Source organism: Lissotriton helveticus, chromosome 11 (genome assembly GCF_964261635.1).
Source record: "Lissotriton helveticus chromosome 11, aLisHel1.1, whole genome shotgun sequence".
Taxonomy (NCBI): domain Eukaryota; kingdom Metazoa; phylum Chordata; class Amphibia; order Caudata; family Salamandridae; genus Lissotriton; species Lissotriton helveticus.
In genome coordinates, this window is record NC_136072.1 from 697,646,291 (window position 1) to 697,665,015 (window position 18,725).

The following is an 18,725-nucleotide window of genomic DNA, read 5'->3' on the forward strand; positions in this document are numbered from 1 at the left end:
CGTGGTGTCTTATTTTTTATCTAAAAGAATTAAGATTGTAAAAGCCTTTTATTATTGACCATGACCAAACTTATCGGATGGCCCTGTGGAGTACGAGCCATTGGAGAAATGCCTACATGTCTGCCCGCCCAATTTAGATGGGCGGACATTTTTTGCTGTTTCTTACCACCAGGTAAAACATGGCCGTAAGGAACAGTAAAACCATTATAATGCTCCCCCTGCCATGGGAGATGACTCCCGTGGTGAGGAAAGCATTATAATGTTTTCTTTACAATAAGAAAATCCTGTTTTGGGATTTTATTATTGCAAAGAAAAAACAATTCCTCTGTGCTACACGGCTGCATCCTGCTGACAGCCCTGTAGCACAGTTATATGCATTGCAAGGATGGATGGTGTAAATTACTCCTATCCCCTTCACGGAACGGAGGGCCAACCACCCACAAATAAATCAGACCCTGTGTATCGTATACTGTTCTGTGATCTTAAATACATTAGTCATCACTGTAATGAAAATACATTACAGAAAATCTTGAACCACACGTCTTGATTACTGATCAACTTTAGTGATTCCCCTGAAAAAGCAAAACTCTACTTTACTATCACAAGTATGACATATAGTACAAGGCAATATCTCTGTTGATGTAGGAGGCATGCTATGAGCTAAAGCTCCCACCATCAAAAGTTAAATACAAACAACTATACACACGTAAATTGCAAGACAATGTTGTTATCCCGACACTGATGGCTAGAATACAGAAATGTTACATTTTGAAATCTGCGAGAAATTCAAGCAAAGGTGCTGGTGAAATAGAATGGCGCATGGGAAACGTGGTATTTCCAATTTCTGAGATTCTCAATTGTAATGACAACCATTGCAATCCTGTGACCGCTTTCAACAGCTAGTGATCATGAAAAACAATACAGCAGGGCATACAATTTCCTCCAGGGAACTTTATATCACAGAAAACAGGCGATTAAGTTAACACTCATAAAACTCAGCCTACTTTTTTCCACAAAATATTAATACGAAAAAGTAAGAAAATAATTATTTCTGAATATGTTATTTATCCACTTGTATGATTGTGGCTCTCTTGGAAGTCCAGCACCTCTTCAAATTGTACTGAAGCTTTCTCTTTTACAAAATGGAGGTGTTGGACTGTTGGCACTGAGAGCAAGTTATATGGTTGCGCATTCAGTGATTGCTCTTTGGTATTATGGCAAATAGTGTTTATCTTATAAATAATAATGAATGTGTCATTGTGCATATATAGCAGATGTATCTTAACTGGCATGTATGCCTAAACATTTACATACAATACTACATGACTTGCATACTCTAAAATTTGCAGCACAGAGCTCAATGATTAAAACACCTGCACAAAATTGCCATTGTATTTTTAGCCCTTATATGTGTGAAAGTGGGTTACATATTAAGGGGACATCATCGTATGTACGTTTTAGCTCCTGAGACGAGAAATTCAGTAAATTATATTTGAGGATCGTATTTTTTAACTTCTTCCTAGGCCATCATGCCATGTGATGTGAAATTAGAACACTTTTCCATATTCTCTTTTAGTCTTATGTTTTTTTTTAGTCTTATCGGTTTCTTATGGGTTTCTTCCAAGCGCCTTTTCTCATGGTCAAGGATGTTAAAAAGGAGTCTTTTTTCAGTTCTGTAACAATTTAGTAAAGGTAATAATATAATGTAACTCCAATGTAACTCTTGAAACTGCAAATAGCAGTTTGCTTTGTGAATTGCAGCGTTAGCTGCTGTACACTTTGGGAAAACCTCTAAATTGCAAGTCACTAGCAGGGACTAAAGAGAGTTCTGCCCTTCTTTCTCAATCTCAAGTGACTGCAGCACAATTCAGTCCTAAAGCTTTGAAATGTTACCATGGGGTACCATCTGCAAAATCTCCCTCTCTCTCTGGTGGAGAGCTAACGCTGAGCATTTGACAACCAGCATTTATGAGGGGAAAATTCAGCAGTGTTCCACATTATTCCATGGCCCTCCCATGAACGTTCTCCAATTGGCCGCTGTTTCTATCAGAGGGATCCTGGTCCCTTTAATGACAGCACATTGTAGAAGCTGATGGAGAGAGGCAGTGGGGGTCTGCTTTTACTTGCTTGCCTTGACCCCGAATGGTGCACGGACAACTGATTCACAATTGATTGAGGTGGAACACGTTTTCGTCACTATTCACAGCACCTATGCACAGCATAAGATTGTCGCGTTGTTTATGTAAATGGAGAACCCGGGCAAATCTCAACACAACACTGAGTTTGACTCTGTCCATTGTACATGGAATGCTGCATCAGCATTCCTGAACCTGCAACTAATGATACTGCTGGGATAGTAAATTCCCAACTGCAGGAATAAAAAGGCATTTCAAGTTGTAGCCTAAGTATGCCCTTAGAAATGGAGAATTACCATGGGAATCGGAGTTTATGCACCTGATTTTTACAATATGTGTTGGGAGTTTTACCAGCTGCATATTTCACTTTGTTTTAGAATCTGAATGGTCCATGGAAAAAACATCAGAAACAGGATTTTGCTCTTTTGTTTGTTAGCCTGATACAGCCATTGAGAATCATTTTTATGGTTAGGACATACTTTTAGTTAGCCTTGTACATTATATTTATCGTTTTGCAATGCAATTAAAGCTGTTGAAGCTGCAAGGTAAAGTATATGCAATCAATCTGACACAGAACCCTGCAGTTAAAAAAAACAACACATTTACAGTAGATGTTTCTGTGCACCGGAGGTCGCCCACTAATTAAATATGGGCTTATTTACAGATCTTGAAGACCATGCTGAATGTAAATGTACCTCATAGTGTGCTACCCTCTGAGACTCTGATATCAGCTGGGCACTGCAAACTTTGCAATAACTTTCTGTGAATAATTCCTGGTCGATTTCAGACTTCATCTGCCCAAACAAAACAAAAACAAAACATTGGAATACATTAACAAATGCACTGTTAGGTCTATATTAGAATACAATGCATTGCAAATAGTTGGCTAATCACAATAGTGCATGTAAGAACGCGGGTTATTCATCAGGGTGGTGGATGTGAGTCCAACACAAGGAATAAGAACACAAACTTGTCAGGGTTAAAAACAGTTTAAATCATTCAAATCTGGGCTAACCCCCCTGGTGCCTATGGCACAGAGCTGACAGGCTGAGCTTAGGGAATCCTGTAACATATTTAGCAGTAACAAAACAGTAAAAAAGTCAGAACACCATACAAAAGAAATCCCACAACCATTTTAGCAAATTAGACTAAAATAGTAATGGGTAAAATGACACCATAATAACAAAAAAACATTAACGAGACTGGATATGTGCATTTTTTATTTTTAAGCCAAAAAGCATTAAAAAAAAAATACAGTGTCAATTTTTCCAGGATTTATGTGTAATTTCAGGCCAACTATATGGGAGAGCGGGTATGACACGCCAAGTGGGTTCATCTAGGTCAAAAATATTACCTTCTGACTGACTGTAGTGAAAGCCAAAATCCTTCAGAAGGGCAAGTTTGCAGGCTGTATCCCCCCAAAGCCCTCGCACAGCAAGATAGCCACTGCATGAAGCTTTGGTGAAAGTGTTGATTTTGGCAGGAAAAGCTCAGTGCAGGAGAAATTCAAATTACATGTCCACCAAAGTTCTCCTGTCAGGTGGATAGTTTTTGTACCGTCGCCTGGTCAAGATTTCTACATGTGAACATAGTTTTTTTCATGGAGCTCAAAATCATTCCACGGGGTAAGCTTACAGTGGTATCTGACAGTGTCCTCTCAAAATTAAGAAGTTCAATCTGAAGCGCAAGAGGTATTTGAAGACTATACATTTCAAAGATCCACATTTTCAGAATTGCTAGAGCAGCTTCTCCTGGTCACTTCGAAAGCTCCCGGTACCCTAGAGGCACCACTTAGGGGCCAGGACTCACTTCAAAAGAGGCCAGTTCAGTTCTGTTTGCTACTTGTCAGTTGAACACTTCAGTGGAAAAATGACTCTTGCAGCTTGTTTTGTTCCTGTAACCACACAGGAGGTCAGCCAACTGACCCTTGGAGACCAATCCTCAGTCCTTAGTACAAGTGGAAGCACTGTCAGCCATTCCTGTCTTCACACAGGTATCAAACGGCAGGTCCTGTCATCTTGAATTTTTCTTAAGCTGCAGAGAGTTTTTTAGTAGCTGTGGGCAAGGTACAAACCTTTGTACGATTTGCTAGCCAGTGGGCGAAGGTGACTCCTGTACACCCCTTAACCAATGAGAAAAAAGTTCACATGGAGAATCCTTCAGTTTTTGCAGTATATCCTGTTTGCCTTACTGTAAACTATTTCACAGCGTGCAATTCTAAGGCAAATCCAACATGGCCAAATCTTTCTCACCTTCTCTTCCTAAAGGTCTCCCTGTACACCTAACTATGAATGGTTGGCATCACCTTCTTTTCTTTCAGGTCAATGAAGTTCCTGGATCATCCCCAGCAGTGCTCCTTGAGCTGATATCTGTCTCACAGTTCACACTCAGGTCTCCCTCTGAAAAGACCAAAACCATTGTTTCAGCCCTGGGAGCAGTTTTCACACCTCATTAAGGGAAGCACTGGTAGCCCCATCTGTCAGAAGGCATATGCTATTTAGCCTAGTGGAAGCCTCAGGCAGGTAAAAAGTAACTTTGCAAATGTCACTTTTCTTAACTATTTACTAAAAATCTAACTGTACCAAATTATTGGATTTTTAATACATGTTAAAACTTGTGGTTTAATCGCCCCTGGACCATATCCCAATCCAAAGTAGCAGACATCATTTTATTCTGAACCTTTCCTAATAGACAGCTACAACCCTTTACCATGTAAATAGCTTTTGGGGGCTAATCACTGTTTGTACATGCCATAATTAAATCCTTGCATGTACCACTTTTAAATGCTTGGCATTTTCTCTTGTGGGCTAAGCGGCCTGATTTGGGTAACTTTTTTAATAATTAAAAAGAGGTTTCTTTCTTGTAAAAAATGTAAAGGTATTGTTAGAAGATCACATACAGGTTTAAAAGCTGCTTAAATCAGTTTACATAGGTCTGACAAATGGCCCGTGCGGACTTTGTCGTTTTTCACTAACTTAGCATGAGCACATTGCAGCTTGCCTGCTGCTATTGCACATGTTACTACACATCTTTATTTTTGCACTATTTCAACGAGTGCTTTCACATGAGAATGTATTGCTGGGTTCACTCTCTGCAGGTTCCTGGAATTTTAACTGAACATTATGTGCAAGGTGGAACAACAATGCTCCCTTGTTATTTTGTTTTGGCCAGACCTTGGCCCTTAGACAAAACATACTTATGCAGCTGTTGTTTGGACAACATACGTTGCTTCTTAGTGGGGTACATGAATTAGGTGAGAGACACTTGGAGAGGAACCTTTCCAGGGAGAAGAGCCAAACAGCACCTGTGATGTAGATCTACCATCTATAGGCTGAGGTATGGGGTCTGCTGACAAAGCCTAGAGATCTTCTAATATATAATAATACTTAAAGAGGGGAGGGAGGATAGGCTCCATTGTCTTTTTATAATGACATCTCCCTTCATGATTTATGGACTAGCCGCAATGCTGACTATATTTGTATTATGCATTTTCCTGCTTGTTGTGGCACTTATACTGCATGTTAGGGCACGTTAGTTAAAATAAATATTTTAAACTATTTCATGACTCTGACAGACCTAATGGTGGACGAGTACAAGAGTGCGAGTGAAAGGGTGTGTCTTGTTACCGCGATTCCTGAGAGATCTGTGAGTGTTGTGTTCTCGGGTGTCTAATCATTTGCTTCTCTGTGAGTCAGTAGGAAAAGCAAGTAAGACAATGGCTAGTTGGTCCTGGGCTCGTTGGCACTAAGGTGGTAGGAAGACTCAGTCCCTATATACTGAGGTCCGATAATCCTGTGCAAAGTTCTGTGATAGTGCAGAATCCCTGCAACAGGTGGGTCTAAAGTCATGCATTCTTGGTCTCTTTAGTTGATGATACAGCAGATGCTGCAATCCAAAGGTGATATTAAACTTTTCATGACATTGGAATATTTTCCTGCACCATATAGAATGGCATTACAGTAAAGTTAAATACGTAATTTAGGGATTAACAAAATTAACCTGTTTTAGGTGGCAGAGCACATTCACTGGGGCCTGCACAACAGTGGCCCAGTGGGCAGAGCTGAAAATCTGCAATACTTGTAAGCACTAACATGCTTTTGACCACAGAAAAGGCGGATCTTTCTCAGAGTGCAATATTCATAATTCCAGAATGCACTTTATAAATACTCAGTGACATACTCCGTTATAGAGTACAATTTCAATGTCATTTCATTTTCAATCTTTATTTCGGTCGCTTGGACCCTTAAAGATGTGCATCAAAATATTAAAAAACTTCAAAATGCTACATGTTTAAAATACAAGATTCTTAAAAGATGTTCCAATTGACAATGTACATAAAAGTGCTAGTGCAAGATGAGAATCAGACTGCTAAGGAGCAAGAGAAAACACAGTTAGCATACTTAATAAAATTGGTTGCAATCCATTCAAATTTGTGATTATCAGTGCATTAGACTTTTAAAGTGCCTGTGCCAGCTCGTTATCAGAGTTCGCAATCTAGCGGGTGCGCTTCTGCCAAATCGCAGTCAGGAATTTAGCTACCGCAAATACAATCGGAGGAGATAAGTCCGTCTTGAGTATTCTATAAGCTGAGATACATTGCCTGCTGCCTAAATTTTTGAGAAGGGGGACAAGCCAATACTTTCTGGATTTTTGATAAGCATTTAAAAAAAACAGGACATGTAGATCGTTTTCTAGCTGGTATAAACATGCAGGGCATTGTTTATTGCAGGAGGGTTGAGACCAGGCACTTGTAAATGCTCTTAGAGGGAGGGTACCATACCTCCACTGCAAAAATAGCTTCCAGGTCAGGACAGGGCAAATTCCATCAAGGACCTGTTCCAGATAGTAAGCGTCTTTAGATTGGATGAATGAGTTAGTTAGGTACTCCATCCGTTCATTCCCTAGCAAGTTGTTTAGTTTAGAATTACAGTAATCCTTTGTTAAGTCTTTACGTGGGATCTTGCTACAAGCATTATGTGGATCTGACCATAATTCAGGTTTTCCCAGACTTGCAAATGACTTTTTTATATAATTTAGCCAGGGGATTTTCCCCGTGTTTGATAAACTTAAAATCTCTTCCAATTCCAACCTATAGAACCTAAACTCTGGAGTAGTCCAGAGTCGGCGCCAGAATGTTAATGGTTTTAAACCCAGTTCTTCATCAATCGGTCTGAGGCCCAGGTCAAGCTACCACTTGCCTAATAAACCTATTTTCTGTGATCACTAGGTTTTTGCCAGCTTTGTGCCCCCACAGTTCCCCACCGTATGTGACTGCCCCCCTCGCTTGCATTTCGTAAATTTCGAGCAGGGGTGCGAGAGGTTTGAAGGTTGACCTCTTTATTACCCTGGAGATACCACCCGTTAACTGAACCAGTTTAAGATTTGCCTTTGTCTGATGTATATCCCAGGTCATTTTCTGATTGAATGTCACCCCCAAATACTCGAATGTGTCGACCCTCTCGAGCCTCATTTAACCTATGGTTGGATTCAGGCGCGTCGTGGTTGGGGGGCTAAAAATCATGAATTTGGTCTTAAGAGCATTGATCTCCATCCCCCTTTTCCCACAGAATTCCACGAAGCCATCCAGGACACGTTGTATCCCCATGGGAGATTTAGACAGCAGCAGGGTGTCATCTGAAAACATGATTGCAGGCACCCTGCTGCCGTTAAGCCTTGGGGCGTCTAGGAGAGCTGGACATTCCATCTGATCTTCTAATTATACTGATGAGACTTCATCAAGATAATTTTGCACAAGTCAGATGTGGCAGGAATGGACTTCTCTCGGCGAGATTCCCCGTTGCCAGAGGGATAGGACAGGGTTGCGTGCTTGCCTTGACCCTGTTTTGCCTCTTTGTCAACGGGGTAATCGGCCACCTGACTAAAATCAAGTACAATTTCAATGTAACTTTCACGATGTACTTGTCAGTAGTAGTACAAATTTAAGCCAACTATTTAAAAATGTTTTAGTGTAGAGTAGAGGACTCGTTTAATAGCAGCTATTTACTATATTTTACAATGATGGTTCGAACAAAATGCAATTAATTTGTAATTTACAATTCGTTACAAAACTGGCACAGCAAACATATGAGAACATTAATGCAGAAAACAGTGAAGAATATAGGACTCAATCCAGGAGTAGATCGAAGGTAGTGAAATGAAAAAAGGAAAGTAACTTTGTTTAAGTCAATAATACAACATACAAGATTCATTCAATATTAAATGCATGAAAATAATGAAGCCAATAATCAGGTTTTTCTTCCCCTCCTGAAAATGATAAAGGTGAGACAAAATGCAACTATGCTGGGAACATTAGTTAGAAATATTTACATACAATTCAGTTTCTCTGACAGAATCAACAGGGAGACCCCAATAAATGGCAACACACAGTTGCATAACTACCAGCCCCCCAAAAGAGATGCTCTAGTCCGTACATTGTTCGGTAATCCTTGGCTAGGGACTGAGACGACAAGAGCTTTAGAGATTGAATATTGCTCCAAGACTAAAAAAATGAAGTTGCAGCATAATACTCATTCCTCACAACCATCAGACATTCACTGTCAATGGAATGCAGATATCGCTTTGACACCAAAGGTGGGAGCAAAATGTGATTGCAGCTATTGGTGTGGTGTCATCTTTTGTCTAATCCACCCTTCTGTTTGCTTTTTCTGTATCTGGTTGGCTAGTAGTGTTAATCACAAAGGCCTATGGCAGGTTATGCACAATAAACACACATGCTGTAGATGGGACAATCTGTGCCAGTAAGGAGGCTCTGCCATTCTTTTGGACGTTTGCCCTTCTCTCCATCTCTCCTGTCCATGGTTGGTGATTTGACTCAAAGCTGGCCTGGTTGAAAAGTGCCTCACTATTCCATGTGATCTTAAGGCTTAACAAGTCCCTGCCATGAGAATGAAAATTCTTGGTGATTCCCAGATATGTATCAATTTTGCAGGAATATATTCCACCCAATCTCCTGTTAATAGTTTCATAACAGCTTACCTAATCTTCAAGAAGTGGCAATTTTTTTGCAATTCACTAGTACTTTTCTATTTTAGCAAGCTCCTGCTTGCAATTTTATTATACATTCCTCAAAGAAGCATACAATGTCTTCTCCTTCTGATGTTGTTTGCTATCATGCCATTAAGTTCAACATAAGTGCAATGTAACCTCGACTACCTCTACTGCTAGCACATCTGTGGTGCGAAAGAATGTTTTAAGCCAGTTTTTGCTTTCTCTAGATGATGGCGATCCTATATTTGGCATAATGAGTTGAGACCTGTGTTCCCTTGTATTCCCAAGAAGTGTCATTAAATTAGACATGGACTTTGTGATGTTACAATATATATTTCTAAATCAGAATGATTGTGAGCGTGTAAGAGCAAGATCAAGAGCTGTTGGAAATCCATGGAATTTTATAATATTATTATTTGCATAAACAAAGGTAGTGCATATGAATAGCTAGCCGTACATCCAGGCACCAGACACAGTACTATGAAGTCAACCCTAACAATGTGTTGTGGATCTCTAGGAGAAAATATGACACCTTCTTGTAATATTAATTGGATGCTATTCTGTTTTGAGGACTACGTTTCCCACACAGCAATGTGCCAGGAAGCGCCAACCAGCAGCACCTGACTGCGGAGGAGTATGTCTCCCCAAGTGCTTTTTAACACCAATGACAACTCCGCCGAACTGGATGTGTGTGGGTTGCACCCGGGCCAAGCGCAGGCCAATGGCCGGCCTGTACACACCAATCAGAGCCCGGAGGAGGCTGGTCCGTCCCTCTTTGGCCTTCGATTCTTGATGTATTAATCTTTATATCTCTTCCTTTAGACCATTAGTATTTGTGAGAATGGGCAAGTGAAAAGCGGCAGGAGGCCACTCTACCTCCCCTTCACATGCAAAAAATACCTTGATAGACAGGATGTTCCAGAGGGCCATATGTACTGAAATAAAACTAACCGGACTCCTACGTTGTATGTCTTGCAAGACTGCGCATGTGCACACGCATGCACAGTCCTCCCAAGATGTACAACGTTGGGGTTTGCGACTGGTGAAGACAAGGACGGCAAGGAGGAGAGACCACGCGAGGAGGTGGGCAGCCCGGAGACACCGAAGCAGGTAAGTGATTTTTCTCAGGGTGGCGGTTGCATCCTAATTAGCGGTGCAGGGCCGCTGTATGCCTGGTGGCCGGTCCCAGCACAGCGAAGATGTCGGGCGGACTTTGGGGGCCTGTTGAATTGTCATGCACAAGGTGGCAGGCACCACGAGGTGCCTTCCACGTTGTGCATGGCAATGCACAACATGGCTTTTCACCATTGTGGTGGGTGCTGCTTAGCAGCACCCATCGCAATGTTGGAAATGCGGAATGCGACCTCCAGGGTGGCGGTGGCATCCTAATTATCGGTGTGGGACCGCCGCATGCCTAGCTGCCGGTCCTAGCACTGCAAGGACGGCGGGCTGACTAAAGTACGCCTGCCATCCTAATGGGCCCCTTAGTGTATATCCTTAACCTATGCCAAGACACAAGATCCAATCATACGTTAAGGGGGTCTCCACTAGAGCATGTGCACACCTTTGATTATCTAGGGAACACACTCACAGGGCAGCTTCAATAGCACGCTCATATAGCACAGTGTAGGCTCAAATTGGAACAATCTACCGGGGAATAGGAACAATTCAGTGAGGCATCCAATTTAACCCCATCTCTCCAGCACTCCAAATATATAACCACCAGGCCCTAGGAGCAGCTCTTTATGGTGAAGAGTTGTTGGGCCATGGGGATGCGACTGACCTGGTAGCAGTCGAAAGCTGATACATTAGCACCATATTCCTCCCCCTTAGATTAGATCAGGGGATCAAAATAGGACAGAATAGGAGTCAGGCCTATCCTGTATTGGAGAAGGATCTGGGCCACACTTGAACAATGCTCATATCGAAACGGCCTAAGAGAATGCTGCGTATTCCAGGGTCAAGCATCATACCCTGGATTAGGTATGTAAAAATAAGCCTTATACTGATTGGGAATCAGGGACTATGGGTTGCCCTGGGGAGGATTGTGCAACCTCTAAATTTCCATCAAGTCCAATAATTGGCAATACAAAATGGGAAACATCCAGGGGCAGTTTAATTTGGGATCCCTTACAGACTATTTCCTCAATTTGAAGGATGACTTCGTGGAAAAACAGCTCCTGGGTGAGATTGAAACCACGGTTGCCAGGAAGCTTTCCTGCAATTCCAGTATGGGACTTTGACACTTCTGTCTTTTACCGCTAAATAGGCATGCGATCCTTGGGCAGTAGATTGCCAGTGCCCTTCTTGTAGAGAGAGTGAAGAAACGGTTAAGCATGCCTCATTCTTCTGTCCAGCGTATCAGAGCAGTAGGTAGAAATGGATATTACCATTGTGCCATAATGTGGGTGTTAGGGAACACTAAGCTGCACTAAGAAGCATGCAGTCAGATATAAGCACCTGTGTACTTTTCACAGTTTCGCAGTTTTTGAAGTCGATGTGGAGAATCAGACAGATGTTGAGTACCTCTTTGGTAAAAGAAGGGATTAATGTTGCAATAATATTGTACCATACGCCCTCTCATTGCTATTGATCACAGCACTTTATTGAGTGAGGATATATTTCAAGACCCCCATGGGTCTACTATGAATTGAGTATAGATGGTATAGTTGTTTTAATGAAATCTAAATGCCCATGGTTGCATTTTATGACTTTCAAACAACTACTGTACATCTAATTTTATCTATTGCCTAGATTTCATTTTATGTACCAATGTGTTTTTTTATATGCAGTTTTATGGCAAACTGCCGAAATAAAGATAAAGAAAAAAAATATGAAGTTAATCTGGGAATAGGCCTTCTTCTCCAAATCATACTATTCCAATGCACACTCGGTGTTGATTTTTCATCTAATTTCTACATAAAGTGAATAATTATTTTTTTTTTTTCATTGGGCATAAACCACATTAAGGTAATTCGCCTGGGCCTCGCCAAAGTACTGATTTAGGGGCTACAACCTATTCAAAATTGTGCTGCTCAAATATTGTGAAAACAACAGTTGATGGACAGAATGCAGAACAATGTCATATATTCACCCCAGTACAGAGATCTGTAGGACCGGTTTCGGGCTTTCAGCCCTCATCAGCCAGGATAGCTTGATTCCAGTGGCATGGAGAGCATAGGACTCACGTCCGAGCATACCCGTCCCACTCGGGGTGACAAACGCAAAAACAACAGTTGATGGCCAGAATGCAGAACAATTTCATACATTCACCCCAGTACAGAGATCTGGGCCTAAATCCATCTTTTTTTGCTCACCATGCCATTTCAGATTGAACCCAGCCATATGCAAATCAGTCTTAACCCTGTGCCTCATGGGAACAGTCCAGCACGAACAGCCAAGCCAGGACATATCACCTGAGCCCTGCTCTAACCTCCGAGCACGGATCACCAATACTTGCGAAATATCACAAAATATAGAATACTTAGTCAATAATTATTTTCTATTCTAGACCATAACTTTGGGATGTGTTTCCGGTAGGCTTGCAGGAACAGACAAATCACCCAATGTTTAGCAAGGCAATATTAACATGCATGTATATTTTTACTTGGACAAACTATAAAGGGCTATCCAGTAATCCAATAAGGGAACCATAGAATTGTACATACATAAAAAAACAGTCCCCCTTTTGAAAAATTATCATTAAACATATCTATCATTCACAATTATAATGGGCCATCTTAGGTATGCAGTCAAACGTTTTATAAAGATGCCTAGATATTTTCAAAATAAATTATTTTTAATCCTATCAGTATTTTCAAATAAAATGTTATTAAATATACCAACACGTTTGAAAATAAATTACTACTAGGACACATAAAGTTATAAAATAAGCTTGTTTGAAGGGCCAGTCAAGCAAAGATTGACTCTGGTATGCATTTTAGGATACCTGTCTGGAATGTGTGGGTCCACAAAGTCCATCTTCTCAGGAAGTGTTTTGGAAGTATATTGAACAGGACAGTCAGAACAGCTTGCAGCAGTTGGAAAACTGGTCCTAGCAGCAGTCATTGTATTTTTATATTGGTCTTGAATGTAATTTTCCATTCAAAAACAAAATCCTGAATGTAAAATGCACTTTATAATGATATAAACAGAAATAACATGGAAATGTATGCAGTACATCTCAGTGCATGTTACTGAACACCTCAATATAAACCTATATTAAATTATGTGAAGTTAAGCAAAAGTGTATTGTCTACCAGAAAAGATTTTAAGTCCAAATGTAGAGGGCTTTTTAGGGGATTATTTCGAGCAGCAATCCTTGATGGTGAGGGGTTCTTGGACACAAACTTTAGAGACTGCCACTTGGAGCTCTTCCACCTTCATCAACAACCGTACCGGGACCCCGCTCTACAGCAACATGACATTGTAAAGCCCTGCTTCGGATTCAGCTTGCACCTTGCCCCACCAATAACTAGTCAATTACCCCTTTCTCTCTATTAAAGTTTCTAAGTCAGAAGGTAAATGTTCTACCAGGATGAATCTGGTCCCTGTATCAGACCCACACTCCATCACGGTCTGCATTAACTTTTGACTTTGACCTGGTCCAGTTAGACCAGATAGCTGCGGTTTCTCAGCAGTACTTAAAATTAAATTTTTAAAAATTCATACCACCGATTTTATTTATTGGATTTTTGTTGTTTGGTGTTATTTTATTTATTTAAATATTCTATTTTTTTTCTTAATTGGTTAGTTCTTGTTTTGGGTGCTGTTTCAGTGCTGCATAACTACTTTACACATTGCCTCTAAGTTTAGCTTGACTGTTTTGTGCCACGCTATCAGAGGGTTAAGCAAGGTTTCTTATGTTAATTTAGTGGTTCACCCTGACAAGGATTGCGGTTGTTATTTAAAGTGGGTTCTCACCCCCTTTAACTAATACTTCGATTTCTTACAATCATATTAACACAAAGATTTTCAAGATCATTAAGTAATATAACAACTGGCTTTCATATGAATTGCTCATTGGGGTTCATACAGGATGCTTTCAGAGTTTCTTGTTCATCGATTACTATGTGCAGGAGGCATGGTTCCAGAGATTCAACATGCAGTACCTTCATTTCTCTACAATATATTTACTGTATACAAATGAGTTCCTGTAAGTTAAGTATTTAGCAATTCAGCTCGCAAAGACTATCTGCTGTAGAGTGGATCCAAATGACATGCCAGTCAAGTGCCAATTGTATTGTCCATGTTTTACATGAAATTATTTTTGATTGAAAATGGATCACCAAGTTTAAATTTTAGCAATGTTATTCATATAGGCGAAGACCAATATGTTGGTGCGTTAGACAACTGCAGGTTTAATTTCAGCATTATGGGGATCATTAGGAAGGCGGTGGAGCCACCACCGACAGGCTGTCAGTGGGGCTACACCGCCATCGTGAGGCCATTTCCCGCCAGCCATAATATAATGGCTGGCGGTCCGTGCCGGTCGGAAAATCCGACCACCATGCATCTGACTGGTGCCTTGAGCCTGCCAGTGCAGCGGAGCCCTTCCCATCCCAAAAATGGGGGCGGTGTCTACCAGGCACCGCTGCTGGGATTACGATGTGCCTCCCCGCCAGCCTTATGTATAGCCAAGGTGCCCCCTATTTACTTTAAGGCCCAAGAGGAGGGGGAAGAAAGAGAACCAAAATTGGCAGCCTCTTGACGGACCTATATGATTTAAGCTTCGGTCATGGCTCTATGTGTTTAGGTATATACAGCACAGAAACATGAAGAGATAGACTCAAACCTAACTTTTTATTGAGCTATCTTTATTTATACAAAAAGCATGATTACATAAAAACACTTTTTTTGAAAATATATATCCATTAGAATAATTATGACTTTTTATAAACAAACAATTAAATCCAAGATTTTTACAACATGGGCTAAATCGACTCCCACTAAAGAGCTGTGTGAAAATCAATAACCAGACATTCCTACAGTCTCTCTCTCATTCATTCTACTCATACATTCTAGGACTCATACTAGGTGAAAAATGTAAACGCAGATCCACATCTGAGAAAAACAACAACAAATTCTACTTTGTATTTTTTATACATAGGAGATCATTTCTAAGGAATTCTCAGACGTGTGTAGGAGGCCTATGCGTGTTTCGGTGAAAGCTGGATGTTGTCACCTTCATCAGGGCCGGAAATGTGTGGGTTCCAAAACATACGAGATGGGGGTCTCTAAAAACATCTGCAATAGAATTCATTTGTTAAATGTCTGTGCTGTATACAGAACCTGATCAGAATTATTTAGGGAAGTTAGAGATAAGTATATGCTGGGCATTATGACCAGGCCAGTGTCAAGAGAATTATTAAAGAAAAACGTGAGGCTAAAGGTGAGTAATGTCAGAAAGAGATTCAAATTTAAAAACATCACCAAAAGTGCACGAAAAATAGTATATAGTGATGCGAGCAAAATTAACTAAACCTTCACCAAGATTCCAAAAGGGGAAAGGGAGAAAAATAATTAAGCTGGTAATGACCTGATTCTAAACAGTGCAAAATCACCGAAGGGTTAAATCTGATCTAGGACTACCAGTGGGTCCGGGGGGGCAGAAATTATGTAGGAGAAATTGAAAATTATCCATTTATGAGTCACTAAAATCTAGACCCAAAGGCAAGAATCTGAGAGTCAGAATATTCATCTAGAAGACCTACTTAATATCTCAAAAGAAAGATTCAGGTCGTTGAAGCCGTTTTTTACTAAAGAGTTATTCTGCACCAGGATATGCGAGTCTGAGGTCGTATGTGCTGCTCTGCAATCTTGTATACAGCTGTAAAGTGGTAAAGTAAGTTCACATTACTTGAGTGCGGTCATCCGAGTAAGGGGGCAGCTGGAACTGGTACAAATGAAAAGCATCTCACCAGTGATAATAAATTGCACGGTACCACTAGGGTGCTTCCAAATGTTTGTGATGATGTTTTAGGGATTGATTGACTTTTCCACCATTCTGTGGGGTACAAAGAGCAGGTGTAGATTACTCACAGTTATCCCATAGTGGCATAGTATAATGCCCTACAGAGATGTGAAAGCAAGCGTGTGGCGTTATAAGACGTGTAATAATTCCCTAGGGCTTGACACATTACACAAACGCAGCAAGTTTCATGGTGCTAATCGAAAAATAGAAATTCGCTAGCATAATTATCACACATGCTATTCTGGGGAGAATTAACAATCCAAAATAAGAGTGCCTGTTTCCTGATGTGGGGTCTGGCCTGCTGTGGATGCTGGTTCTCATAGACCTGCATGGTTCAAAGTGTTAATAGCGTTACTGCGCTCTACTCATAATGAAGCCTATATGGTTAAGAGGGAACAGCTGAAGGCTATCACTAAATACCTGCGATGATAGTGTTCTCTCTTAGAAACCACTATGCAGGGAGGAGAGGAATGTTTTCCTGAAGGCTAGACAGCAATGGGAGCACGTCGAATATAGACATGCACAGGAAATATAATTCAGCTACCTACACGCATTGCCAAAAGGACCGACAACGAACTATCTACTCGTCTCCATAGCGCTACGGATGAAAGTAGCGCTACTTGCTTTTCAATAAATAGTCAAAGTCCCCCTATGTGTCACAGCTCTGGCTCGCCTGTGAAAAGCGCACGGGTCACGGCTGTCACAGTCAAGCCATAGGCTCGGTAGAACATTCCTCAAACTACATCTCCCAGAATGCCTGTAGTGTGGTCCTACTTCCCTTTTTCTTTTGTCTTGTTTCTTTCTATGTAAACCCGCTCCTCCCCCTTCTCGGTGCTTGTCACCTGAGTACTTCCTGGACAGTCCTGAGACGAGTTATCTTCGTTTATTCTGCCCAGGTATCGCAGTGGTTTTCTGAACGAGACTTTATTTCGACCGCATTAGCACTGAAGCTTCAGCGCGTTTGTTTTCTCAGGGAATATCTTTAATCATTATTGCCAGCGCCGGAGCGCAATCGTGGCAGCCGCCGCTCTTTGGCGTTTTCTCTTTTCCTCTTCAGATCAGTGGTGGAATTATGAGAGGATTGTCCTTTCCTGCATTTACCAAGGCTAGTCCTGCATGGGATTGTATTTGGCAGTTTGGCGGAAAGTCCTGTTGTTTTCCACGGAGTTATTTTTGATCACGGCTTTCTGAAGTAAGAAGCAGTGTTGATCTTTCATCTCGGTGCACGAGGATTGTATGTTCTTCCGACTCCGGATTCAACATTCAGCTGGGCAGCTAAGTACATTTTGAATTCCATTCTATTTTTTCCTACTACAAGAAAGAGGATTCAACTGAACATTAGAATATCCTCAGACATTTGAAAAGTCTACAGATATCATTGATTTCTTTTCTATATTTTTTCTCTTTTGTGCTGTTTATTCTTGGAACGAATGGGGCAGTATATCATTGTAAGTGCATAGGTAAAGATTCTTTGTGTCTTTAGTTTATCCAATGCAAGGGCAGGGCGGGGTTTGCACTCACTATTTGTTTGTTTTTTGTTATATGCAGGAACCCAGGGGCATGTAGAGAAGTGAGGACTACACACTTCCAATACAGCAGTTCATTGATTTACTGCAAGAACTTTATTGTTTCCTTTGTCCCTTTTTACCCTTTCCCCGGCTATGGTATGATCTGTGGAGTCACTACAACAGACTCGCAGGTGTTGCCAGAGTAGGGGGATTGGTATCCTAGCATCGCTCCTGTTGTATCCGGCTATCAAGGTTAGTGAAATCTTCACTTTATGACAACGGCATAGTTATTTCGCAGTCCTCCAGTGCCGCAGGCAGGAAGTGGCCGTAGGCGGATGCAATTAAAGGAGGGACCTCTCGCAATAACTTGCGAGTTAGTGGGATCATGGGTTACGTGAGAACATAGATGGAAATGAAAACATAGTGGACGCCATCTTGTGTGAGGAGATACTGACAACTTGTGATGACTGAGCCAAATTACAATCCTTATCACAAAGGTTGAAACAGATCGCCGCAATCATAAGGCGAACTGTAGTGGGATCATGGGTCACATGAGAACGTTGATGAAAACATAGTAGGCGCCATCTTGTGTAGGTAAATACTTACAACTTATATTAACTGAGCCAAATTGCAAACCCTGTTACATAGAGTGAGACAGATCGCCACAATCAAAGGCGAACTGTAAACCTATGAGATACCAAACATTCTGGAAATTCTAAAAGCGTGAATGTTTCAAGAATGGAGCTGATAATGTGCATTCTTTTCATTGAGCAATTCCACAAGGATATAACGCAGGATGCCAAGTAGTCATGCATGAAAGCTTCACAGTGTGTACGACCCGTGCGATTTAGGGAGTATCTGTCCACTAAGTGGGACATATATGGAGCTGCAAGCTAACCCCATGATAATCCTGTTAAGGGCAATAGGATGGATCTATGTGTAATAGTAATTCAGACATGGGCACCTCAGGAAAGAAAAACGGTCACTGGGTAAGATGTGTGGGAAATGCAATTGGGACGATAGGGATGTAATGAGTGATCATAAACATGTGATCCAGGTGGAGATATTTTAAGTGACTACCCATACTATCTCTCCGTTGAG

General features: G+C 41.1%; 1 protein-coding gene across 1 annotated transcript in view; it reads right to left on the reverse strand.

Moving 5' to 3' along the window:
• ZMAT4 (zinc finger matrin-type 4) overlaps positions 1–18,725 on the reverse strand; it is a 2,238,825-nt gene that overhangs the window by 1,734,596 nt on the left and 485,504 nt on the right. The window contains exon 3 of the mRNA XM_078665763.1: positions 2,831–2,929. Coding sequence (XP_078521889.1) covers positions 2,831–2,929 — 99 coding nt within the window. The remainder of the gene's footprint in view (positions 1–2,830; positions 2,930–18,725) is intronic.